The sequence below is a fragment of the Bombyx mori genome, chromosome 24 (genome assembly GCF_030269925.1).
Source record: "Bombyx mori chromosome 24, ASM3026992v2".
Classification (NCBI taxonomy): Eukaryota; Metazoa; Arthropoda; class Insecta; order Lepidoptera; family Bombycidae; genus Bombyx; species Bombyx mori.
The window spans coordinates 11,081,104-11,109,024 of record NC_085130.1 but is presented as its reverse complement, the minus strand read 5'-3'; the positions used below and the strand labels follow the sequence as shown (position 1 = coordinate 11,109,024).

Sequence of the window (27,921 nt, the reverse complement as noted above, 5' to 3'; positions counted from 1 at the left end):
CTTATCTAGGATTTGACTGAATTGAATTTCAGCTGTGTATCCGAACTTGACATTGTCGTATCAAACTCACCACTTTCTCACGAAATTTGACAATGACTAATTACAATGAAATGACAGATCCTGCATCTTGTTTTAGTGAACCGTATTAAATAGAGACAAAATAACAGACTTTCGGTAATCGAAACGATTTTTCTTGAGAAACTGAGAAACAATTCGTGTTTCGGTGGTACTCCAAAAAATTAGGGAGTTCGTCGACCACTTGACTTAGCAAATGTGTGTGGGCAAAAGGGAAGACAACGAAGGCTGCACTATTATTAAAACTCTGGCCTTAGATTCACGATTAATTAACATAAAACTCAATCACCAATTATAATGAGATCAAAAAATAATTATAGATAAATAAAAACTTGATTATAAGTTACGAATCGCGTTACAAAAGTGATCCTTTGTTGAAATGCAAAGGATTTAGTTGTGTTTGTATTTTATGAAAAATGGAAATTAGGGAGGCTGGTGATGGAGCTGCTTCAGGGGAATACGTCAGGGTGCCCTCGAAGAAGTACTCCTGGGCGGAGGTACGTCAGGCCGTCCACGATCTGCGCAAAGAACTTTCATCTCTATCGACTATGCTGCCCATCGCGATTTCTTTTCGGAAATTAAGCAACGGGAAAACCAGGATATACTTCCTGAGAACACCGCAAAACGGATGGGAAATCACTTTGCTATACACCGATGTAACTGCAACAACACAAGCTAATAATACAAGGTAAAAAAAAAAAACATTTTCGTCTCATCCATCATTATGCAGAGAACAGCTGATTAAAACTAATACAAGGTAAAAAAAAAAACATTTTCGTCTCATCCATCATTATGCAGAGAACAGCTGATTAAATTATAAACACAAATCAGTTTTACATTTTTTTTCAGTGAAGTAGATGTTTGGACAAGCTAATTAGGTTGTAAGTTACTGATTATCAGAACCCATAGATTTCACATTGCAAGTACTAATCTTCAGGCAGAATTACATTCAAGTTTTGATTGTTTTCATAGCACATAGTTATGGCATTGAAATTTTTTTTTTGTTTCATTCTCCATTTTCCTGTCTCTGTCTAGCCAAATTTATAGGAACCTATTATTGCAGCTTTAGATGTTAATTATAGAATTTATGGAAGTTCTCGAAAAGCTAAGATATTTTAGTAAGTTAAAGAGAGATTTCTCTACCATAGTTCTCGCTCACTACGTCAGAATATAAACTAACTAAAGTGGTAATATTTATAACGGTATCTAAGGATTTTTGAGTGTCAACAAAGAAGCATGAAATCTGTCTTTAGCTTATACAGTATTTTTTTATTTAGTTGTTGCATCAATATTAAATGAATATAATTCAACTACACATTAATTATTCTAACATTTCAGGTTAGAATGGAAGCCCCTAATAGAATCAAATGTAGCCCTCGGAGTGACATCAGGGAAGTGGTCTCGGGAGGAACAGCTCCTGTGGGAACGTCAGCGTGTAGCAGCGTGGGGAATAGCCTCGTATGAATTACATCAAAGGACTGGCCGGGTGCTCTTCCCCTGTGCCTCATCTCTGTTCGTTGCTGAGGAACGTCCGAATCAAGTTGGTTTTTATTTTATTTTTATTATTGCTTAGCTGCCTGGACGAGCTCACAGCCCACCTGGTGTTAAGTGGTTACTGGAGCCCATAGACATCTACAACGTAAATGCGCCACCCACCTTGAGATATAAGTTCTAAGTTCTCAGTATATTTACAACGGCTGCCCCACCCTTCAAACCGAAACGCATTACTGCTTCACGGCAGAAATAGGCAGGGCGGTGGTACCTACCCTCGCGGACTCACGAGAGGTCCTACCATCAGTACAGTAAGGTTTGAAAGTTATATCAGCTCGTGGCAGTAAATTTTTAGTTCTGTTTATGGACTGTAAAACCTTGTGTTGAGATGACCGTTTCAGTTGAGATACGAGGTGGAAATCGTTTTATTGTATAACTGAATCTACATCTGCTACCTGATTGGTTTAAAATATATGACCTCATGAATTTAGTGGAGGCTATGATGATATCATTTTAAAAGACATTAATAACCTATTTCTATTCAGCTGATTAAAAGTCAGAAGTAAAAACGTACCTTCGAATAATCCTTTACTTTTTAGTTTATAAACTTTTTTTTTATCAATAGTATTCAATTTGCAGTCCTATTCTGTCAACTTAGCATTGTCCATAAAATTAATAAATCTCTAGATTTAAGATACTATAACTTTATTATCATTATTCGTTGCAATAGCAACAATAAGTATGATAGTACCTTTTAATAAATATTGCACTGTCACCGTTAAAAGGGGGTTAAACCCTAAACATATAAAAATAGACATGACAGTATAGCAACCAAAGAACACTAGCTATTGAGAGATGCCTGAATCTCACCAACAATATTTTCTACCTACCTTGAGATATTAGGTTTAAAGTCTCAGTATAGTTACAACGGCTGCCCCGCCCTTGAAACCAAAACGCATAACTGCTTCACGGCAGAAATAGGCACGGTGGTAGTACCTACCCATGTGGACTCACAATAGGTCCTACCACCAGTAAAATATACAAGTATATAGAAGTTTTGAGCAATAACAGTAAGACTACTGAGCAATTTCACCGGCTCAATGGAAGGTTATTGTTATTGCTTCGAAGACAAAATCGAGTTATCCATGTTATATACTGTTGTGTTAATGAAGTTTTCTTTCAGCTGCCCCCATTGGTTCCTCGATCACTCAATACGGGGGGTGGCGCGCCCTTAACACCCGCAATGTGTCCTCGCTCACCGTCCCTTGTAGCGCACGCGGCTAGAGGCGACATCTGGTTAGCGGCTGGAGCCCTACGCCGTCCAACTCGACTCACATACGCTTGTAAAGGACATGAACCTGAGCGGTGAGTGGTATTTTATATCTACTAGTAGTCCCGCATAGTCAAAATTCGACAATATTTCGCGCCATTTTTTTCACCTACTTAAAACCACTATAGCGACAGCTCAGTCGGTGTCTAAGAGCCCTCCTGATCCGAAATTACAAATCGCCTTCCAAGCCTCTACACAACGCCCCCTTTTTTTTGTGGGCCTCTTACCGCCCCTCTCAGGCCTACAGCGCCCGCAAGGGGGCGTTATCGCCCACTTTGGGAAAGGCTGGCATAGATGGATGGATGAGCTTACGGTTCAGCTGGTGTTAAGTCGTTACTGGAGTCCTTTTAACGTAAATACCACTTGAGAGATGAGTTCTAAGATCTCAGTTTTTACAGTACATCGGCTGCCCCACCCTTCAACCCGAAACGTATTACTGCTTCAACGCAGGAATAGGTTCTAGAAATAGTCTGCTTGCCCTTGAAAAGCCAACTTAAATATTCAGTGACATCCGGCAGGTTATCAGATGATCCGTGCCAAGCCGGTGTACCCTGCTACGTCACGCAGGAAGAGTTCTCAAGATACACTGGATTCTGGTGGCAGCCTAAATCTGACGGTAAGCTATCCACTTTGCTTATCATCATCATTCTCCTGCCCTTCTCCCAGTTACTTGGGGTCGGCGCAACATGTCTTCTCCTTCCATACTCCTCTATCATATACCATTTCTCCGCTTACTCCCCTCTTACACATATCGTCTTTCACGCAATTCATCCATTTCTTCTTAGGTCTACCTCTTCCTCTATACCCCTTTACATTCATAGTTAACGCTCTCTTACCAACCTCATTTTCATTTCCTCTCATCACATGTCCATACCATCTCAAACGCGCAGTTCTCAACTCTGTCACAGGTGCCACTTTCAGACTTCTTCTTAACATTTTCATTCCGTATTCTATCCATTCTCGTTACTCTACACGTCCATCGCATCTCTGCTGCATACAATCGCCTTTCATCCTTTCATAAAAGTTTTGCCAAAACTTAGAGCAGCACGAGAATGCGATTTGCTTATATTTTATTAAACTAGTAAACTCGAGGGGCTATTTTAGTTTCATCGAGCTGGTGGGGCATAAGGCTTGGACTGAGCGAGTTGTGTAACACTAGCTAGCCCTAGCAGAGTATTGCCCCGTCCAGCTATACACCTAGCCACGTCCCCATAGGGTCGGTCCCCGACTCGCCAGGGAGGTTGCGCGTGGGTTGGGTGATAGCCCACGTGCCACTACGGGAGTCCCGCCCCTGGCGATACCTCTGGTGGTTCGGCGGTGTTTTCGCTACGGTCTGCCCGGACATAAGGCGGCCTTATACACCGCTAAATCGTCACATTGCGTGTTGTGACCACTAGCTTGAAGGCTCAGTTTGTCATTCCACCCCCTCCTCCAAAAAGAGGAGGCGTGGCAGAAAAACAAAGTGGAATACGGAAGAGGGACAAATTGGACGAAAGACGAGGAAGCGATAATCTTGACACTCCAATAATGGGTCACGTCAATCGCTATCCCTGAGCGAACGTGATTCAATCCGCCACGGCACAGGATCTTCTCGCCCACAACATGATGGAGTGGATAAGTTATCTGGGTACATCGTAGCTAAGGTCTACGTAATCGTTATGATCAGACTGCACCTCTCTCCGGACAGGAGTCTGGCCGAGTTTCAACGCTTCCTGGGTGGGCTCGAAGCGTTTGTTCATCTGGATAGTGGATACTGATGGATGGATCTGGATACTGGCGGGGGATACCCCCTGCTCAAACTTGTCCGGCGATTTTCTGTCGGAATACGCGATCGTGACCGGCCTCTGAACAGAGGTCCGGTCTTTTTTTTTTTTGGTCAGGAGGAAATCGCCGGACTTCCGCCCTCCACTGGGGACGGAAGGCGGACCATGTCAGAGTCGAACTGACTAAAACCTCCTGTCGCTCAACAACCAACGTCCAAACATCGCATGAGACAGAACTCATGAAAAGGCAAAGGGGGGAAAGTGAAGCGCTTAGTGCGGAGCACATCTCTCCCATGACCCTCCCCCTCGGGAGAGGTTCGGTCTAGAATATTGATAATCAGTAAGTTTTGTTTTTAACACGTCAACTGCCGTGTAGGTCACCGGTGACCTACGCGGCGCACTCGAGTAATTATGTCGATATTCTTACTAAGATGCTTGAATATCTAGTTGTCTCTAGGAAAAACGAATCCGAAGATACTGAGAACGAATTTATTTCTAAGAGACCCAAAAGACTAAAACATACATTAAGATCAAACTAGTGGTCCCGCGGTAGTCGAAATTCGACTATAATTAATTGAAATTGTAAGTTTGTATACACTATTACGATTCTATTTTCAAATACTATTGTACTTCTATAATAAAAAATTTCGCCAAGACTTACACTATAAAAAAATATTAATAAAGACAAACAATATTTAATCTATTCTCAATTAGACTACAGACGTTAAGAAGGACTTTTTGGCGGGAACGCGAGGAGTGAAGTTGTGTGATTTGTTTTATTTTGTCTATTTAGTGTTTCTTCAGGTTTAAATGCGTAATGGCAGTGGTTTAATAACTGTTTTGGACTTGAAAGTGCACAATTGTGGGAAAATGAAACAAAGCCGCTGGACGTAACTTCTCGGGATCCCCCAAAAAGTCCACTGAAAAAATCTTAGTAAATGACCACCAGTTTACTGAGATTAGATTCCATCTCATATCATCTCATTTAATTTCATCCCAGTTGATTAATGTCTCAAATTAATCATTTTCATTTCATTTCACTCCATAATATCATTTTTCATAAAATTAAGAATATACATTAAAATAAGACATGACTTAAAGGTCTCAGTTACCAGGTCATAAAATCTCTTAAAAAAAAAAGACGTTAAGAACAAAAGTTTGACAATAAATAAATAGTATACACGCTTGTGTGCGTCAAATATATGGTAGTGTGTGTAATTTATTTATTTATTGATTTAATGTATTTTTATTCTGCACTCTTTCTCTATATCCTCTGTAAGTGTGGTAAACATACTCTTCCGTCCGCGCAATTTTCGTAAAAAGGGATACAAAGTTTTTGCTTCACGTATATAGATTAAGGCGAAGTTAGGTATTAATCCAGACGCCTTAGTAACAGTAATCGACAGAATTACTTCAGTGCGCCGTGTAGGGCACCGGTGACCTACACGAGAGACAACGGGTTAATTACAGATATTGTTTTTTTTTAACTAGCGACCCGCCCTTGCTTCGCTTCGGAAACTAATTTATTAATGATTTCTCCACTATTTAATGGATGTTATTATACACATATACCTTCCTATTCAATCACTCTGTCTATTAAAAAAACCGCATCAAAATCCGTTGCGTAGTTTTAAAGATTTAAGCATACATAGGGACAGAGAAAGCGACTTTGTTTTATACTATGTAATGATAAAGATGCGTCACTTCTAAGTAAGGTCGATGACTGCGCTCACCCTTTCTCCCTTCTTTATGACAACAATACAAAAATTGTTTCTATGCGATTTTGAGTTTTATTTTATCTAATCAAACACGTATTATCGATTCAATATAAATATATAAAAATATAAACATAGTGTTGTTTGATTGTTGCAGACGATGTATACAGAATAGTATACGAGGAAGTGGACGAGAGCGACGTGAAGATCTTCAGCTTTCCATCGTCGCAGACCAGCAGCGGGGAGATCGAGGAGTTCAGGTAATCTGGAGTCTGGAGTAGGATCGTTTGGAACCTCTGGGTCTGCGGAAAACTGCGGAAACTTCGGTTCCCTCTGTATTTTGTACCGTATGTTCCATGGGGAGTGCTCTGAGGAATTTTTTGAGATGATCCCTTCATCGCACCTCCCGCCATCGGAGCAGAATTCATCCATATTATCTGGAACCGCTACGTTCATCGACAGCGCGTTTTCAGAGGTATTTTTTGCCACGTACCATCCGGCTATGAATGAGCTCCCCTCCACGGTGTTTCCCGAGCGCTATGACATGTCCTTCTTCAAACGAGGCTTGTGGAGTATATTAAGCGGTAGGCAGCGGCTTGGCTCTGCCCCTGGCATTGCTAAAGTCCATGGGCGACGGTAACCACTCACCATCAGGTGGGCCGCATGCTCGTCTGCGTACAAGGGCAATAAAAAAAGTCTCGAGTCGAAGTGGAGCCGCTCCATTGAAACCAATCAGGATATTGACGCAGTTAGTGATGATTGGATACAGCTTTAAAGCTCACGGTTCCAGGTTCCCTAGGGCCGGCACGCCCAACGCCAGGTCCACACTCAAACTGGTCACCTTCGAGCTGCAGAAGGCTTCGCCGACCACCGTCCTCGACTACTACCAAGAAGGGAGCCCTGATGTGGCACGTGAGTGACTTCCTTCAGCCAATGTCTAGATGGTCCTTTGAGCTCATCTCAAAAATACTCTGAAGTCGTCGTGGCCCAAAGGATAAGACGTCCGGTGCATTCGTATATAGCGATGCACCGGTGTTCGAATCCCGCAGGCGGGTACCAATTTTTCTAATGAGATACACGTACTCAACAAATGTTCACAATTGACTTGTGACCACGGCGAAGGAATAACATCGTGTAGTAAAAATCAAATACCCGCAAAATTATAATTTGCGTAATTACTGGTGATAGGACCTCTTGTGAGTCCGCAAGGGTAGGTACCACCGCCCTGCCTATTTCTGCCGTGAAGCAGTAATGCGTTTCGGTTTGAAGGCCGGGGCAGCCGTTGTAACTATACCGAGACCTTAGAACTTATATCTCAAGGTGGGTGGCGCATTTACGTTGTAGATGTCTATGGGCTCCAGTAACCACTTAACACCAGGTGGTCCGTGAGCTCGTTCGCCCATCTAAGCAATAAAAAAATAATAAAAATACTCTGGTGATAATTACATACTTTGTGAGATGACCGTGTAGTCTTTAATATCATTTGCAATACATTGCTGGTTTTACTGATGATACGGCGTCTTGTAAGCCCGCATGGTTAGGAACTACCACTCTACCTATCTCTGCCACTATGCATTAGTACGATCCGGCTTGAAGGGTGGGGCAGCCGTTGTACTGTCGACCTGAGACTTAGAACATTTGGCGTATTGCTAATTTATTTATTTATTTCACTGCATGTAAAATTTACATTGGCGGACTTAATGCCTAAGGCATTCTCTACCAGTCAACCAAAGGTAGTGCAGAGTAAATAGTGAAATTTATATTAAGTTACAAATACATGACGAGATGATACCGGCATCTCGTTTTTACCATCGCACCGCCCGCCACCGGAGTAGAGTTCATCCATACTACCTGGAGCCACTGCGGTCGTCCACAGTGCGTTTCCAGAGGTCTTTTTTGCCACGTACCATCCGGCTATGGAATGAGCTCCCCTCCACGGTGTTTCCCGAGCGCTATGACATGTCCTTCTTCAAACGAGGCTTGTGGAGAGTATTAAGCGGTAGGCAGCGGCTTGGCTCTGCCCCTGGCATTGCTGAAGTCCATGGGCGACGGTAACCACTCACCATCAGGTGGGCCGTATGCTCGTCTGCCTACAAGGGCAATAAAAAAAAAATAAAAAAAAAAAACACACAAAAATTATATATATACATACTAGCGACCCGCCCTCGCTTCGCTTCGGAAACATTAAATTTTATTATTGATAGCAGAGTCCCGCGATGTTACCCGCGGTTATTTTCGTACCGCGGGTGACGATGCGGAGCGAAGCTAGTCCTAAAAAAAGTAGCCTAAGTTACTCCTTATATCATCAGCTACCTATCAGTGAAGGTCTTGTCAAAATCGGTCCAGCCGTTCCAGAGATTAGCCGGAACAAACAAACAGACAGACAAAAATTGTAAAAAATGTTATTTTGGTGTATGTACCGTATAATATTCATATGCATGTAGTAAAAAACGGTTATTTCAATACTACAAACAGACAATCCGATTTTATTTATATGTATAGATATACACAATCACATATACATATACACACACACACATACATACATACATACATACATATTTATATACATTTTAGCTAATTAGGCCACGAAAACTTTTAAATTAATGGTTTCTACTGTTTTGTTACATGTGTTGATAGCTTTTGATCTGTACAGCATCCGATCCGTCCAATGAGTCTATGGAGGTGATAAACATCAGGTGGTTGGAGTTGAGGCATTCGCTTAAGGAGGTGTTCCCTTGGTTCGAGTACTTGGCCAGGGTCGAGTGGACGCCCTGCGGGAATTAGTGAGTGCATCATATACTTGACTTGGAGGGGCGGAACTATATCGGTATTCTTGGTCTTTCGGCGGAAATGCGAGGAGTGAATTCGTGTGAATTGTTTTGTTTAGTTAACTTGCTGACCCCGCAGACTTCGTGGTGCCTGAATCGATAAATAAAAGACCTAAACTTTTGTATAATATAATAAACTTAAAACAAACAAAAGGAATCCGTCCGGGGGGGGGGGGGGGGGGAACACATGAAAGGAAAAACCAAATTGGTATTTTTATTTAATTCCGAGCATTTTCATATTTATCTTATCCTTTTAAACCTTCTCTGGACTTCCACAAATAATTCAAGACCAAAATTAGCCAAATCGGTTCAGCCGTTCTCGAGTTTTAGCGAGACTAACGAACAGCAATTCATTTTTATAGATATAGATTTAGTGTTCCTTCAGGTTTGAGCGTGTAATAACCGTGGTTTATTAGCTATTTAGCGTCCTGTGTAAGTGCACGATTGAGGGGAAATGAGGGAAAATGATGAGCTGAGTGGCTTCTAAGAATCATCCAAAAAGCCCATAGAAAAAGTCTTATTAAATAAACGCAATTTTATTGAAACTTTATCTCATCTCGTCTCTTTTCGTTTATCCCAATTAATTAAAGTCACCAATTATTCAAGTTTACTGGTGGTAGAACCTCTTGAGAGTCCGCACGGGTAGGAACCACCGCCCTGCCTATTTGTGCCGTGAAGCTGTAATGCGTTTCGGTTTGAAGAGTGGGGCAGCCGTTGTAACTATACTGAGACCTTAGAACTTATATCTCAAGGTGGGTGGCGCACTTACATTGTAGATGTCTATGGGCTCCAGTAACCACTTAACACCAGGTGGGCTGTGAGCTCGTCCACCCATCTAAGCAATAAAAAAAAGTGGATCTCGTTTCGCTTTATATCATTTTTCATGTCACACAGTGGTGGCGTCTAGGGCTCTTCCAAAAAGCTATACAACATGAGGTCTAAGTGTCAGGTTCATCAAACCGGAGCCTCGTTACTACTTAGCAGCGGATGTAGCCAAGATGCTGGTACTAAAGCAACTGGGCCCCTAAGAACTTGGCCTCTGATACCCCAATTTCGGTTCCAGCGTTTGGGTCCAATTACTGGACAGGAAGCAGCAGAGGCTGGAGTTAGTTCTGATACCGGTCGAAGAGTTCAGCACCCGAAGCGTCTATGACCACGCGCCCCATCAGCTCACTTCGGCAGCCCACGCCGATCCCCCCCGCGATAGGACCAAGGTAAGGGATGGTAGCTCGAGGTCTTACGGTCAAGAAGCTTATAACGAGGGATTGCTTGGAGTGCTCCTGTTATTGACCAGCCCCCACTACCCCTGATGGTTAGAACGGTCAAGTCTTTTAAGTTTAAAAAAAGTTGTGTGGTGTCGTGGGACACCGGGTAGGAACGAAGTTCCGTATTATAAAAATATTAATTTTAAGTTCTATTCGAGGTATAAAGAAAATAATTATTCGGGTATACATTTTTTATTATTATTTTTTTATGATAAAAAAAAACTACTTTACAAAGTTATCAACTTTATTTTATTCACAATGATTTGTAAAAAACATATAATAATAATATACAAAGAAGCAGCTATTTATATGAATAATAATAATAACCGTCATCACGAAGACTATACATAAATAATAAAAATCTTACGTTACGGACGTTTTTTTCCAGTTAGGGAACCCCTTCGCATCGCCCTATAAAAAAAAAATACAGGAATGCAGCTAAAACAACCATCAGGATTGGGAATTCGATAGAGACTAATTCACTGGTGTGAGCCCGATGTAGGTGTATTATTGAAAGCATTGGGCAAGCGTGCAAGAATAAGTACAACGGGGTGCTATGACACGGCCTGTCTTAAATATGTGCTGATGGATGGAGATGTGGTGCTGGCGAAGAATCCTCCGGATACCTTGGACAGCGAAGAGAAGCAACCAGTCTATCTTAGATCAACTGCAGATCAAGACTAGACTGTCCACACTCTGCCTTCGCCGCGCACTCGAGTACTTCGGTCATATTGCTCGGAAAACACCGGATAGCTTAGAAAGACTATTCGTGACAGGGAAGATCGAGGGAAAGAGACCGCGCGGGCGCAGTCCGACAAGGTGGTTCGACCAAATCCGCACCACACTAGAGATCCCATTCCACGACGCCCTTCATGCGGCCAATGATCGGAGGCGCTGGCGGGACATCACAAGGAGTAAAATCATGTCGAATTATAATGGTCACGACCCTCAGCAGTGAGGAAACGACGCGAGGAGAGGAGGATGGATCACCTGATCCACTCTTGGTGCTGCTGGAGTTGCCGTAGCACAGGTCTCTGTGCTGTCAATGAGCCTCCAGCATCAGCTCGCTGAGGTTCTAGCTGGATCTCCTCAGCAGTTCGCGTGTCCAATCATGTAGCTGCCAGCGAATCTTTCGCCTGGCTGATCAGTGCTCGTCCATCCATTCTGGTGATGCTGGAAACCTCACTGCGCTACCTTCGATACCTCCATATAAAACCATGTCCACGACCAGAGATGTAGACGTTCCACCCGGCTCTGGGCACTCCCGTGGTATGACAGCGCCGTGATATGGAGTTTTTCCCGTCCCGTATTGTCAGTGGCATAAAAATGATACCCATCTGTCTTGGAATCTCCTTTGACGTCTGCGACAGACACGAGCTAAGATTAGACAAAAGGTCCTTGCAGATTCTGTCGCCATCAAGAGATTTCAAAGATGAATGTCACTTTCGTTTTCAGATCGAGAGGAACATTCAGGTGCTGATATCGGAGACGGCGCCCGAGTCGTGGGTGAATGTTCACGACCTCTTGTACTTTCTGCCGTCGGCGGCGGACTGCGTCACCTTCATATGGGCCTCGGAGGAAACCGGCCACATGCACCTCTACCTGGTGACCTGCGGACTGGAGCTCGCCAACAAGCCGGCGTGTGAGTATTCTGAGTATGTCATGGTAGATAAACAGGAGGTTCCAACGTGGTGAAACCTCACGGCCTGTCTGGCTTTAAGTGGTCGTTGATGTCCATAGACAGTGTGGCGGGTAGCCATCATAGAACACAAGATATTTGACAGATCAAGATAACCTCGCATGTATACATACGAGCTCTGAACATCAACGTTCAGACGTCGTCTTTTTATTTTTTATTTATTTTTATTGCTTAGATGGATGGACGAACTCACAGCCCACCAGATGTTAAGTGGTTACTGGAGCCCATAGACATCTACAACGTAAATGCGCCACCCATCTTGAGATATAAGTTCTAAGATCTCAGTATAGTTACAACGGCTGCCCCGCCCTTCAAACCGAAACGCATTACTGCTTCACGGCAGAAATAGGCAGTGCGGTGGTACCTACCCGCACGGACTCACAAGAGGTCCTACCACCAGTCTGCCGAGCAATATCACTCGCTCGGTGGAAGATCTTCCCTTTGTCGTATATCTCCACAGACAGTACGTCCCGCTAAGTTCATAAGATCGAAACTTCTATTGTGTTCTCTAAGCACCCCACTCTTAAAACCGGAAGGCGTTACTTTTTTGTTCGGGCAATACGATTCTTCGGTTTTTAGATGTTTTCTGCGTACAATATGCATATGTTTTTCCGTCAGCGGTTTTGGAGATGCTGACAGATAACGACTCCAACGCGTCGGGGCCCAACATCATCAGCAAGGAGCCGATCACGGCGGGAGACTGGGAAGTCCTCGGCCGGAAGATCTGGGTGAGCGCAACGACAAGCTATGACTGAGCCGGCTCTAGGTTCTCCTGCACCGACTATTTCTGCTGAGAGCTTTGAGGTTTCGACCTCATATGTGTTGGTGATGGCGTTCGTGACTTCTACGGGTTAGTCAATACAGCACAACGTCTGACCCACCATTCAAATCGGAACACATTGCAACTTCGCGGTAGGAATAGGCAGGGGTGGTTGTACCTACCCTACATGTATGTAAATCCTACTCTTCATCTCTCATGCAAAGATTCTTGCAAATTTACACCAACATAACTGTTAATTAATGGATCTTTGGCGACACCAGGTGGACGAGGCCCGAAACCTGGTTTACTTCGTAGGGCTCCGCGAGACGCCACTGGAGCGCCACCTGTACGCTGCCCCGCTGTCACCGCCGCGACCTCACGCCGTGACCCTGCTCACTACCGTGGGTCATTCGTGCACCGTCGATATTGACGAGGTACGTACTGTAATTGATGATGGATGTAGTCCACGGGCTCCAGTTCTAAAATTGCATGAATTCTGTAACCGAACAGGAATGCACGACCGCCGTTATCACGAGATCGAACGTAAGCACCGTGCCGACGACGAGAGTGTATCGTATAGTGCACGACAACGGACCCCGCTTACACTCGCAGGGGATATTGATGGACCACTGTGCTAACGGTGAGTTTGCGATTGTTAAAACATATATTACCACTCCACATGTCCGCTCTCGACCCGTCTCGCGTAATCGCGCACTTACTAAGAGTCCATAGACATCACGTTGCGTGTACCGCCCACCTTGAGACATGAGACGAATCGGAGCACACGACTGCTTCGAACCTAACCAGGCCTTGTAAACACTGCACGACAACAAGCTCCAGGGTTTGTTGGGTGCTAGAAATGGGACATATGTGGCATCATCGACACTAGCAAAATGCTGATTCTGACACTAAATATCTAAATATGGGAGGATCTTTTGGTGAGGCTCTGTCCCTTTAAGGCTGCTAAGGATTCTTCAGACCCTGGCGGGAGTCTCAGGACATCTGATGAAATGTTATTCGCGAAATTTATAACTTTGCCCCAATGCAATGGTCATAAGACGTGTTGTTAACTCGCACGGATCAGACCTACAGTTCTGTCTACTGTTGTCGCGCAGATAAATGCCGCCGACTTAACGAGACAATTGTGATATGATGCGAGGCTTGAGACAAGTTTTGAGGCTTTATCGGGTCTCAAGATTCGTGAGACTGTTTTTTTATGTTTAATTTATTTTATTGCGAAATTGATTGTACGAGCTCACGGCTCGTGCGGTGTTGAGTGGTTACTGGAGCCCACGGTCATCACAATATCAATAGCCCTTTGAGACACGAGATCATTTTAATTGTTATTAATGTAATGTTTGAATCGGTTGTGTTTGTTGCTAACTGCGCGTTGTGTCGGTTTGACGTGGTTGCTTCGCTCAGAACCGGGAGGTCGCGGGTTCAACGGTGGCTGGGACCGGACGGTCGACGACGACGGTGACGTCACCTTGCTAGTCAAAGGTGAGTCGGGGTATTGGGTCCAGAGGGGCCGCCACTGAACGGACACTACAGCACGTGGATGATAGGAGTCCACAGCCATCAATATGTCCAATAATATGCTAGCTAGTAGTAGGATAGTAGCTAGTAGGTGAGCTCACGGGGCCCCAACTTGGCGACGTTGCTAACAATAACCCTAGCAAGAGCAGTGCTTCGCAGAATCTACCACCGGATCGGAAACGCGACCCACTGAGAAGATCCGACGAGGAACTCAGTGGGCTGTTTTTTTGGGTTGGGTTGCGCGGTGCTCGGAGTGCCTATATGAGCCGAAAGTGGATCTGGAAGATCAGATCCGACAGGTGCAGGGCTGGATGTACAATAGCGTTCAGATCCTGGATTACACCAATCTAAGGATACACGAGCATACGGTCACGAGCGACGTCCATGTTGAGGGTGCGGGCACAATGCACCAGGATCCTGATCAGATATAATTATCTATACTTCTATACTAATATTATAAAGAGGAAAGATTTGTTTGTTTGTTTGTATTGAATAGGCTCCGGAACTACTGAACCGATTTGAAAAATTCTTTCACTTTTTGGAAGCTACACTATTCCCGAGTGACATAGGCTATATAATCTTTTTTTTTTAGAAAAAAATTAGGGATCCTTACTAAAACTTCAATAATGTAACCCAAGGTGAAAAAAAAATTACCAAAAAAATATTCTTTACATCGCGTGCCGTGCGAAAACTATTGATGATAGAATAAAATAATGTACAATGATTTTATAGAACACATTATTATTTACAAAACAAGTGTCGTGACATCATATGTCTAACTATTATAGTTGTGCCGTAATAAGTGTTCTTTTATTTAAAAAAAAAAAAAAAAAAAAATCAAATATCATTGAAATTTTCGCTTAAAACCCGATCGGGCCGCTAATAAAGTATAAAGGCAACAATTGGGGACGGTTTGAAGAGCTGATGTAAGAGTCCTTTTGCGTGCTTCGTGGGGTCCTTACTTCTCGTTACAAAAATAACATTGTTACGGTGTTGGGACCTCTTGTGAGTCCGCGCGGGTAGGTACCACCACCCTGCCTATTTCTGCCGTGAAGCAGCAATGCGTTTCGGTTTGAAGGGTGGGGCAGCCGTTGTAGCTATACTGAGATCTTAGAACTTATATCTCAAGGTGGGTGGCGCGTTTACGTTGTAAATGTCTATGGGCTCCAGTAACCACTTAACACCATGTGGGCTGTGAGCTCGTCCACCCATCTAAGCAATAAAAAAAAAAACAGAGGGTAACTTTTTTTTGTTTGCCAGAAAGCTGCCTCCGCACCCTGGACATTCCGCCGGCGCAGATACTGGAGACGACCCTCTCGTGCGGGCTGACGGCATACTGTACGCTGTGGCGCTCGGGACGCGCGGGGCGGAGCCCCACCGTGCTGCACGTGTACGGGGGCCCCGAGGTGCAGACCGTCACCAACAGCTACAAGGTACGGTCCGGTCAGTGCCGATAGAAATACTAGGGATCCTTTTTTTTGAAGCGAAACTTCTTTAGGCGCGTCGAGAGTAAAATTTAATTCGCAACAGATTCGTTACGGCTAGAGAGAAAAGATACAATTTAGGAAGAGCGAGAGTGAGAGAATAGACAGCGCGAACCACTCGACCGTGGAGAGAGAGAGAGAGAAAGCGAGCTAGGTCGTTTCTCTTATACATAGCATTCCCTATTACAAGATAAATTTGATTTAAGCACGAAAAAAGAAGAAGACCACAATACTACATACCGCAAAAGAAGTTTCACTTCATTCACGTGCATCAAGTTGCATGCGCACCACATTTTTGTTAAGCTGCAGAAGGAAACTTTTGCAGGTCTAGTCTCCCACCACTGCGCAAGTCCGATGACAGTCTGGCCCATAGTGCGAAAGAGAAGGCTGACCTTCTGGTCAAACTCTTCGCCTCGAACTCGACCGTGGACGACGGGGGTGCCACACCACCGAACATCCCCCGGTGTAATAGCTCCCTGCCTGAGATCTGCTTCACGCAGTGTGCAGTTAGGCGGGAGCTCCGACTCCTGGACGTCCATAAGTCGAGTGGGCCAGACGGCATCCCCGCAGTGGTTCTGAAAACGTGCGCCCCTGAGCTGACGCCTGCACTAACGCGTTTGTATCGCCTCTCTTATTGCATTAACAGGGTTCAGTCTTCATGGAAGACCGCCCACGTCCACCCTATCCCCAAGAAGGGTGACCGGTCGGACCCATCGAGTTATAGGCCTATCGCGATAGCTTCTTTGCTTTCCAAGGTGATGGAGCGAATAATAAATATACAACTCCTGAAGTATCTGGAGGATCGTCAGCTGATCAGTGACCGACAGTACGGTTTCCGTCACGGTCGCTCAGCTGGCGATCTTCTTGTATACCTTACTCACAAGTGGGCTGAAGCCTTGGAGAGCAAGGGCGAGGCTCTTGCTGTGAGCCTTGATATCGCGAAGGCCTTCGACAGGGTCTGGCATAGGGCACTTCTATCGAAGTTACCATCTTACGGAATCCCCGAGGGTTTCTGCAAGTGGATCGCTTGCTTTTTGGATGGGCGGAGCATCACGGTCGTTGTAGACGGTGACTGCTCTGATACCATGACCATTAACGCTGGCGTTCCACAAGGTTCGGTGCTCTCCCCCACGCTTTTCATCCTGTATATCAATGACATGCTGTCTATTGATGGCATGCATTGCTATGCGGATGACAGCACGGGGGATGCGCGATATATCGGCCATCAGAGTCTCTCTCGGAGCATGGTGCAAGAGAGACGATCAAAGCTTGTGTCCGAAGTGGAGAACTCTCTGGGGCGAGTCTCCGAATGGGGTGAATTGAACTTGGTTCAATTCAACCCGTTAAAGACACAAGTTTGCGCGTTCACTGCGAAGAAGGACCCCTTTGTCATGGCGCCGCAATTCCAAGGAGTATCCCTGCAACCTTCCGAGAGTATCGGGATACTTGGGGTCGACATTTCGAGCGAGGTTCAGTTTCGGAGTCATTTGGAAGGCAAAGCCAAGTTGGCGTCCAAAATGCTGGGAGTCCTCAACAGAGCGAAGCGGAACTTCACGCCTGGACAAAGACTTTTGCTCTATGAAGCACAAGTCCGGCCTCGCGTGGAGTACTGCTCCCATCTCTGGGCCGGGGCTCCCAAATACCAGCTTCTTCCATTTGACTCCATACAGAAGAGAGCCGTTCGGATTGTCGATAATCCCATTCTCACGGATCGTTTGGAGCCTCTGGGTCTGCGGAGGGACTTCGGTTCCCTCTGTATTTTGTACCGCATAATACAGAGGTTATTATATATATTTTTGTTCGCAATTTTCGTTCCATGGGGAGTGCTCTGAAGAATTGTTCGAGATGATACCAACGTCTCATTTTTACCATCGCACCGCCCGCCACCGGAGTAGAGTTCATCCATACTACCTGGAGCCACTGCGGTCATCCACAGTGCGTTTCCAGAGATCTTTTTTGCCACGTACCATCCGGCTATGGAATGAGCTCCCCTCCACGGTGTTTCCCGAGCGCTATGACATGTCCTTCTTCAAACGAGGCTTGTGGAGAGTATTAAGCGGTAGGCAGCGGCTTGGCTCTGCCCCTGGCATTGCTAAAGTCCATGGGCGACGGTAACCACTCATCATCAGGTGGACCGTATGCTCGTCTGCCTACAAAGGCAATAAAAATAAAATAAAAGTATGACAATTGGCTTCTAGCGACTCTATTGTTGCCAGAGTCGAGTTTATAAAAATATTTTATTACTAAATACATATTAAGGGATAAAAGGCTTTTTGTTTTAAGCGAAATTTTTACAAATTCACAGCAGAGCCATTTAAATTTTATAATTTGGAAAAGATGGAAGACGTGATATAAGCTCTTGTATGACATCTTACTACCAAATGAAAACTGTATTCTGGAAGAGATCTTAACGATAAAACTTTTGTCTTTTGACAATACCTGTCTAAATCTGTTGATTAGTTTTCAATGTTAAATATCCTTTTATAGGAAATAAAGCATTATCTCAGTCACTCACTCACGCTCAGTCATTTACTCACTCATTCACCCGCTCATTTCTCACGCACTCTTTCACTCACTCACGCACCAATTCACTCACTCACACACACTCATTCACTGACTCTCTAATTCATTCACACACTCATTCACTCACTATCACTCCCTCCTCGTTGTCTGTTTGTTGATTATAATTTTCTATGAACGTCGTTGTTGCCTTCACACATGACATAAATTTTCGGAATCCTGTCCCCCAGGACACAATCCTGCCTATTTCTGCCGCGAAACTTAGACTTTAGTGGTATTCCCGGCGCCGGTAACCACTTGATGCCCGGGGGCCGCGAGCCCGTGCCTCGTAACGAACAAGTCATTCGCCTGTCACAGGGTATAAGGCAGCTCCGCATGCATATGCTAGCGGCGCGCGGCTTCAACGTGGTGTCCGTGGACTCGCGGGGCTCCAAGCACCGGGGCCGCGCCTGGGAGGCCGCAATCAAGGGCAAGATGGGTCAAGTCGAGCTGGACGACCAGGTGAGAAAGAGCCAAGTCGAGTTAGACAGGGTCACTAGCGACAAATATCGGTCATCGATTATTAGAATCGACTTTTTTTTATGGCATAGATGGTTGGACGACCTGACAGCCATCTGGTGGTTAAGTGGTTACTGGAGGAGCCCATAGACATCTGCAACGTAAATGCCGCCAGCCAACTTGTGATATGAGTTCTAAGGTCTCAGTATAGTTACAACGGCTGCCCCACCCTTCAAACCGAAACACATTACTGCTTCACACCAGAAATAGGCGGGGTGGTGGTACCGATCGTGGTGAAGAAAAGTACCACCAGTAAAGATTGTATTAGAAAGAGACAGCCTGTCGCACACTACTTGAAGTGATTTTCACCAGTTCTTGTTTAAACGTGGCAGTCTCTTTCTGCTTGCATATCCTCTCATCATGCTGGATAGTTTTGCAACCCCCTTTCAGGCTATATCTTCAGCAGTATACCCATTGCATTTGAGAATAAAACATTCCGTCCATATACAGCGTGTTCAAACGTTATAACTCAAGATTGTAAAGGGTGTTTTTTTTTTGTAATATGTAAATGTCAAACCTAGGTCGAAGTTCTGCAGTGGCTGGCTAAGGAAACCGGCTGCATAGATATGGAGAGGGTGGCCATCCACGGGTGGAGCTATGGTGAGTACGCTACGTGAATATTTTCAATAAGCCTTTGTCGGTTAATCCTGTTTCTATGTCTGACAAACCACATTATTAACACCATTGTCAGACATCGTAAGGGCGAATAGGGTGATCGAGCTAAGAGAAACATTGAGTACACCAATTACGTTTGTTGTCTTAGAACAATTTAGAAATCTTCTCTTGACGTTAGCAAACGAAAACGAATTACAGTTCTTAGGACGGAGGCATCGCTTCTCAAGAAGGCTGGTCGGTAAGTGTGATAGCGTCTATGCGCCTCCATCAGCTAGGCTCTGTCGTAGCACGAAGCTAGCAGAGTTCCGACGATACCGCGATCGTGCTGCCATCTCTCGGGAATCGTTCTGCGTTTCGGCTAGCTACCAAACTAATGACCGTTTCCGATATATATATAGCTTGATGTCTTAGCAAGACAACACGACAAAAGATGACGGCCCGCTCTGTGCTTAAATTATTATCAGAGCCCTTAGATGTCGCCAATGGAATATCGCACTTCCAGACACTTGGCTTAAGTCTAATTTTTGCATAGGCTGTTCCGTGTCTTGTGAAGAATGTCTCTTGTCTATTTGCTAAGGTTTACTTGTGTACTGGTAGGGCCTTACACCTTACCCATTGCCTTACTCAGTTTCTGGGTCGTTGGACTGCATGGGAGTGGTCCAGTATGTGGCCCTGTATCATCTTTAGCTATTCAGTTTGATATACCTCCACGCTCCTTAGGCGTGGGAACATCGTAGGAGATTTGGCCACCGCACCGGTGGGTGTCAAACATCTTGCCTATATCTGCCTCTAACTCCTGATAATGTATAGTATTTAGTACACCGCAACATACTTGCTATATTTTTATATTTTCCAGAATTTCTGTAAATTAAACGGTTGTCTGGAAGAGATAGCTTTTAGCGACAAGACCGCCTATTGTACAAATGTCAATCTGCTTTTTGACTGTTTTTTGAATGTAAATTGTGTTTTGGTGTTCAATAAAGTGTATTCTCTCTCTCTGTCTTTCTCCAACTCCGACCTCATGTCTAAAACTCGGCAGTGCTTGGAAAGCTATGAACGCCCCCCCGGTCCCCCGTTGCAGGAGGCTACCTGTCCCTCCTCGCGCTGGCCACGCGGCCGAACATCTTCTAACTCCGACCTCATCGATACCTCCAATGAACACTACGCTAACTTCAAATTCGTAGGTTTACAGGAGGAGCGTTAAAAAAAAGTTGATAAATTCAGATTATTTATTATTGCAAATATATTTATGGTTTTTTTTTTTGTGTAACTAGCTGATTTACTTTTGCTTCGAACCACATCGATAATAATTTGTAATACTTTTAAAATAGTGAAAGGAATTGCGTGGAAACGAAAATTTCAAAATTTTGAGTTAGAGTGGTGTTCATTGGAGGCATCGTCATGTCTAAAGCTGGGCAGTGGCTGGAAAGCTATGAACGCCCCCGGTCCTCCGTTGCAGGAGGCTACCTGTCCCTCCTGCTCTGGCCGCGCGGCCGAACATCTTCTAACTCTGACCTCATGTCTAAAGCTGGGCAGTGATTGATAAGCTATGAACGCCCCCCCGTCCCCCGTTGCAGGAGGCTACCTGTCCCTCCTCGCGCTGGCCACGCGGCCCAACATCTTCAAGGTATGCGTCGCCGGAGCGCCGGTGACGTGTTGGCGGCTTTACGACACGGCTTACACCGAGCGGTACATGGGCATCCCGGCGCGCGCTCCCCACGCCTACACCCGGGCCAGCGTGCTCGCCCACGCGCCCTTCTTCCCGGACCAGTGAGTAGTTTTTTTTTTTAAGGGATTTATAACCTGGTAACTGAGACCTTTAAGTCATGTCTTATTTTAATTTATGTATATTCATATTTTTATGAAAAATGATATTATGGAGTGAAATGAAATGAAGATGATTAATTTGAGACATTAATCAACTGGGATGAAATTAAATGAAATGAAATGAGATGATATGGGATGAAATATAATCTCAGGAAAATGGTGGTCATTTACTAAGATTTTTTTAGTGGACTTTTTGGAGGATCCCGAGAAGTTACGTCCACCGCCTTTGTTTCATTTTCCCACATTTGTGCACTTTCACAGATATTAAACAGTTAATAAACCCCCGTTATTACACATTTAAACCCGAAGAAACACTAAATAGACAAAATAAAACAAATCACACAACTTCACTCCTCGCGTTCCCGCCAAAAAGTACCACCAGTGAGTAGTAGCGGCATCGCGTGACGTCACACGAGACGTTACGCAACAGTAACGCGACACAGGATTTTACTGGTGGTAGGACCTTTTGTGAGTCCGCGCGAGTAGGTACCACCGCCCCGCCTATTTCTGCCGTGAAGCAGTCGGTTTGAAGGGCGGGGCAGCCGTTGTAACTATACTGAGACCTTAGAACTTATATCTCAAGGTGGGTGGCGCATTTACGTCGTAGATGTCTATGGGCTCCAGAAACCACTGAACACCAGGTGGGCTGTGAGCTCGTCCACCCATCTAAGCAATAAAAAAATATCTTTTGTTCCTGAGATATTAGTATATTATAAATTAACCCTAGTGAAGCCGCATGTCAAAGCTAGGTATGTGTTCAGACACCCCCTCCCGCCCCCCTCGAGAGAAAGGGCACTCTCTCTGCGATGTTTTTTGACGCAGATAATCAGCAGACAGTGTGTCTGGTTGCAAGGGTAATAATAAGCCCTAGGCAGACGGAGAAACACGCGCCACCTGATGGTGAGTGATTACCGTCGCCCATGGACATCAGCAATGCCAAGGGTGGAACCACGCCGTTCGAAAGCCTCGTTTGATGATGGACATATCTTAGCGATTTGGGAATACTTTGGTGGTAGTACATCCAAGAGTTGCATGGTGGAAAGATCTCTTGGGGACTGTGGATGAACGCAATGGTTATAGGTAGTATGGATGGCGGGTGAGATGATGATAAAAATGTTGAGATCATCTCAAATAATGCATTCAGAGCCCTCCCCGTGGAGCCATACGGTATAATTTCGCACGTAATTGTCGTGTTACCTCGGAAGAGCGTACTAACATGTCCCGGTCTGCGCAGGGAGGGGCGACTCCTCATCATCCACGGGCTGGCCGACGAGAACGTCCACTTCTGCCACACAGCGGCACTGCTCGCCGAGCTGGTGAGGCTGGGGAAGCCGCATCGCGTACAGGTGACCAGACAAATTCTCTTAAGGCCCCCCGCCTCCTCCCCCCTCATGAGGCGGGGGGCCGTCGCGGGAGTGGGGGAACCGGTGGCTCAATCGTCCTATTTCTGCCGCGGAGTAGTGGTGCGGCCTGAAGAGTGTCATAGACCTCATGTTGAGTGATATTGGCGTGGTGATATCTATGAACTCACACAGTCATAATTTCTTTCTGGTGGTAGGACGTCTTGTGAGTCCGCACGGGTAGGTACCACCGCCCTGCCTATTTCTGCCGTAAAGCGTTTCGGTTTGAAGGGCGGGGCAGCCGTCGTAACTATACTGAGACCTTAGAACTGATGTCTCAAGGTGGGTGGTGCATTTACGTCATAGATGTCTATGGGCTCTGGTAACCACTTAAAAGCACTGTAACAGGCTGTGAGCTTGTCCATTCATTTAAGCAATAAAAAAAATTTTGTTGTTGCCCATGGACATCACCGATACGATTGGCACAGCTGGACTTCGTTCAATTCTTCGCATTTCAAATACAATGTGTGTCAGTATTGTCGCTTCAAGGACGCGTTGATCTCATCAGTGACATAGGGGGATCAGTCCAGTTAAAGTTAGAGTGATGTCCGCGGACAGGTGTACCCGGGCGAGAGGCACTCGCTGCGGGCCATGCACGCCGCCAAGCACTACGAGGCCACGCTGCTGCACTTCCTGCACGAAAACCTGTGAGGGGGACGTCCAGGGGACCGGCGGGGGGCTCGCGGGGGGACACGCAACTTGGACAAATTACATATTCCTCAGTCTCCGCGCACAGTACTAATGTTAAGAAGCCGTATATATTTACCACCACCTCAGCCAGCGATAATTACCCGACTTCTTCGGAATATCCATACTTTCTCTACAGTTTAGTTTGTAAACAGTTAAATAAAAATACAAAATAAAGTATGTATTCTTCTTCTCAGTCGTTCACTCCTGGCGGAGTGGTCGTGGTTACGTAAGTCTTAATATTTGGTTGCGGCTTTTGAGAGGCTTCTCCATCTCTCTCTATTTGTGGCGGTACGTGTACACTCAGTAAGGGAACACTTCGTAGAAATCTTAACCAAGTCTGTCCACCTTGTGGGTGATCGGCCGCGAGAGCGTTGACCGTCTACTCTTCCTTGAACCACTAAACGTTCCAATGATCTTTCATTACGAATGATATGTCCAAACATATTAAGGATTCGCAATTGCACAATCGACGAAAGCCTTTGTTTGATTTGGAGCTCTTTGAGGATGGATACATTAGTGCGGTGAGCAGTCCATTTTACCCTCAGCAAGCGTCTCCAGCACCACATCTCAAGGGCGTCAATCTTTTTACGACATTTTTGATGGATCGTCCATGTTTCTGCTCCATATAGGAAAATAGGAAATATTAAGCACCTCATTAAGCGAACTTTGGTGTTTTTAGTTATACGGCGATCTTTCCATATTTTTGTGAGAAAGTATGTATATGTTAGTTTAAACACTAAAAAAAAATAACTGACAATTTACTTTAGTCTTTTTTGTTTGTCACGTTGACCAAAATAAACCAGAACCGTAGATTGGGGGGGGGGATTAGGGGTAGAATGGGGACAAATCTGGGTTGTCACAATGCTTAATTAAGACCATCAGCGCAAAAGTGGCGTAACCCACATTTTTTTTTTAATTTCAAGCTTGGGTATATGACGTATGTTGGAATTTATTAAAAAATATTATAAATCTTGATGCAAAACCGGCCTGCCTATCCATAGTTTCACCATAGACATAGACAACAGATGGCTTTGTAAAACATTATTTTTGCACGTATTGTTTTTTTTTTGGTCTACTCAAAATCAAATTCATGAAAATTCAAACCTAATTGCCTCCATACTAACTAGCTTAGGCCACTTTTGCGCTGACGGCCTCAATTTTGAGATTTAAATTTGTCGAATTGAAAATGACTTTAATTTAGTGTTTGTGAACATTAAATAGTTTAATTTAGTCATCAGAGTTTTGTAACTGATTAAAGATATTGAAAAGTTAATTAAATTAAGGTAAATACCTACCTAACAACTAAACAGTGCCAGCCCTATCGAAAAACTCTATTGTCTCCATGCGTGACCCGATTCACCCTAAAAGCCAAGGTGGATCAAGTCAAGCTGGGTTTTTAAGTTTTTGTTTAAATTTTTTGTCAATGAACTATGTGTAATATAATTTTATTGGTAAATTACCCTAAGAAAGTAAGGCGTTTCGGTTTGAAGGGTGGGGCAGCCGTTGTATGTAACTATACTGAGACCTTAGAACTTATATCTCAAGGTGGGTGGCGCATTTACGTTGTAGATGTCTATGGGCTCCAGTAACCACTTAACACCAGGTGGGCTGTGAGCTCGTCCACCCATCTAAGCAATAAAAAAACTGCTGAAAAGTTGTGTTGGAATTGGAAAGGGTCCCGTTTCCCCCCAATCTACTGAATGCAAATGTAATGAATTTAATGCAATTTGAGGCAGGTCAGTTAGCGGTCTCGCTTAGAAGTCCGAGCTGCTTAATGTATTCTCAGAGGTAGTTTGATAGAGAGTGAGGAAGAGGGACATTGAGGCAGAGGGAGAGTTGAAGAGAGAGACAGAGAGAATGGAAGAGAGAGAGAGAAAGACAGAGAGAATGGACAGAGAGAAGAGAGAGAGAGAGAGAGTGGAAGAGAGAAACAGAGGGAGAGGAAGTTCGTGTCAGAGAGTGAGAGGTGTGTGTGAGAGAGACAGAGACTACCTCCGTCCCTCTGTCTACTACCTTGCCTGTCTCTTCGCTTCTTCGCACTGTGAGAAGAAAGCGAGCCCTTTATATCGCTAAGTTATCATTAATTAGAAGTAAACGCCGACATAAAATATAATGTAAAAAAAAAAAACAAGTGTGGTTCAGATCACACAACTGAAGTACAACTTCTTTAGCTCCATCTATATGTATGTTTGTATGTGTGTATACAAAAATATGGAAGTATTTCAGAATGAATAAACAATAAAAGTCTTAATTATGTTTTCTGTGATGTGTGTGTGATAAGAAAACAAAAAATTAAAGCCGTTATTAATCTATTTTAAAATTAATATATTAAATAGTATTAATATATTATACAAATCTGAACTTTCTTTTTACTGAATATCTTGGACTTGACACTCAATGACACTTGAAGAAATATCATTTTTTTTAAAACTAGAAGAGTTTTAAATATTTATTTTTATAATATATGAATATATATAAATTTTAGGTTTTCATACATAAATTAAATTTTTTGTGTAGATTTTCTATTTTTATTATATATGTAATAAAATCTCACGCACACTGCTCTCTCTCGCTCCTACAGTGTGATATACAGACAATATACCTGCACTGTGTCTTAGATATACGAAACGTAATAGGCTATGAGAGAGAGAGAGAAAGAAAATGGGTGCTCTCATCTCTCTCTCTCTCTATCTTCACTAATTTATATCTCCCTCTCAACTTCCGTTCTGCTCGTTCGATCACACTTTTCGTAAAGCTCACTCATTCGTCATTCAGGTCACTCATTCATTCATTCACTCATTCACCAGTTTACTCACCAAGTCAAGCGAAGAAGTTTTTACATTTTGGCGGGAACGCGAGGAGTGAATTTGTGTGATTTGTTTTATTTTGTCTACTTAGTGTTTCTTCAGGTTTAAATGTGTAGTAACGGTGGTTTATTATTGTGAAAGTGCAGAAATGTGGGAAAATGAAACAAAGCCGCTGGACTTACTTCTCGGGATCCTCCTAAAAGGCAATTAAAAAATCTCCGTAAATGACCGCCATTTTACTGAGATTATATTTCATCCCATTTCATTTAATTTCATCCCAGGTGATTAATGTCTCAAATTAATCATCTTCATCTCATTTCACTTCACTACATATTATCGTTTTTCATAAAAATAAAAATATAAATTAAAATAAGACTTGACCTAAAGGTCTTTGTTACCAGGTCATAAAATCCCTTAAAAAAAGAACTTTTACTTCAAAATAATATTTTACATTTTATTATATATCGGCGTTTATGTTTTTATGTATTACAAATTTTCATAATATTCAAATGTGCTGGAACCAACAAACTCTTCAAAGGAATTTCGTAGTTTCTCTCTGGGAATTTGATTATTTTTCTTTGGTAAAAAATTGTCCTAAATTTGAATAAAACATAAGTCTGTCTGTGTATAAAACCATTCTGTAACGCGAAACGGCAACTACGGTAAGATCTATATTATATTTCAAAACACATCTAACAAAGGAATTTATAGATGAATTAATATGAAATGATTTTTGTTTGTCGTAAAAAACAAAAATGTCCTATGTACAATAAATAATGCGTAAGAATTGCTTAATATGTTGTATAACGTATTGTTATCGCATGCCGAGATTGTCTCTCATATCTAGTACTTATGTTCAGTGATGTTTTTGTGTAAAATTAATGTTACAAGTTCTTCGCCTCAATCAATGTATTAAATGAAGTAATCCCTGTACAATATAAACTGTGATTCCGATCTTCTTTTTCGAGGGGAGCTAGTGTGGTGACACGTGTTGAGCTATTGAGCGAACATGAACCTATTAAATATATGTGAAAAAAAAAAAATTTGAAGCCAGATTTGATAATAACTGTCGCCATCATGAAACCGCGTAAATACTTTAGAACAGCGCCATCTGTTGGTGTGTGAAATTAACTTTGTTATTTACATAGAACGGTTCTAACGGAACGGTTCTTCGGAAGTAGGTAATTTTGATAGTAAAATTTAAGATTAAACGCGGGGATTGAGTGAATTCCACTGACAGATTACGTCTATGTATGATAAAGCTAAAAACGTTTTGATGGAATAAGTATAGTGGTGACGCCATCTAGCGGTGAACGCCGTCAAACCGTCTTCGTTCACAAGAAAACCATTTGTTTGCGTATGTATTTATGCTGAATTTTTATCACATTTAGATACATGATTTGTAAAATAAACGTACTTTATTATGAAAAGATTTTCGTTGTTTTATTTGCGTAATTAATAATAATATTTTTCTTCCTCGACTTGTGTCGGCTTTGATAAATTTCCCGTCCCGTTTCCCACAGGAAAAAAAATATCTATACCTACCCCAAAATTT

The 27,921-nt window shown here is 43.6% G+C and overlaps 2 protein-coding genes across 3 annotated transcripts in view; both read left to right on the top strand.

Moving 5' to 3' along the window:
• The window catches only part of LOC134201268 (uncharacterized), a 395,935-nt gene that overhangs the window by 109,695 nt on the left and 258,319 nt on the right, over positions 1–27,921 (top strand). The gene's annotated exons all lie outside the window — the stretch shown is intronic.
• On the top strand, positions 128–27,798 carry LOC101738370 (dipeptidyl peptidase 9). Of its 2 annotated transcripts, XM_038019864.2 has the most exons (19): positions 128–763; positions 1,414–1,615; positions 2,750–2,931; positions 3,415–3,512; positions 6,532–6,634; positions 7,165–7,286; positions 9,031–9,160; positions 10,269–10,419; positions 11,926–12,112; positions 12,788–12,897; positions 13,211–13,363; positions 13,440–13,569; positions 14,352–14,429; positions 15,726–15,898; positions 18,827–18,970; positions 19,549–19,627; positions 21,220–21,412; positions 22,704–22,815; positions 23,428–27,798. In XM_038019864.2, exons 1-19 carry the CDS (start codon positions 492–494, stop codon positions 23,518–23,520), a joined length of 2,712 nt encoding a protein of 903 aa, XP_037875792.1. In that variant the 5' UTR covers positions 128–491; the 3' UTR covers positions 23,521–27,798. The 2 variants fall into 2 exon arrangements, with proteins under 2 accessions (XP_037875792.1, XP_037875793.1); XM_038019865.2 differs by lacking the exons at positions 21,220–21,412; positions 22,704–22,815; positions 23,428–27,798 and adding an exon at positions 20,724–20,788.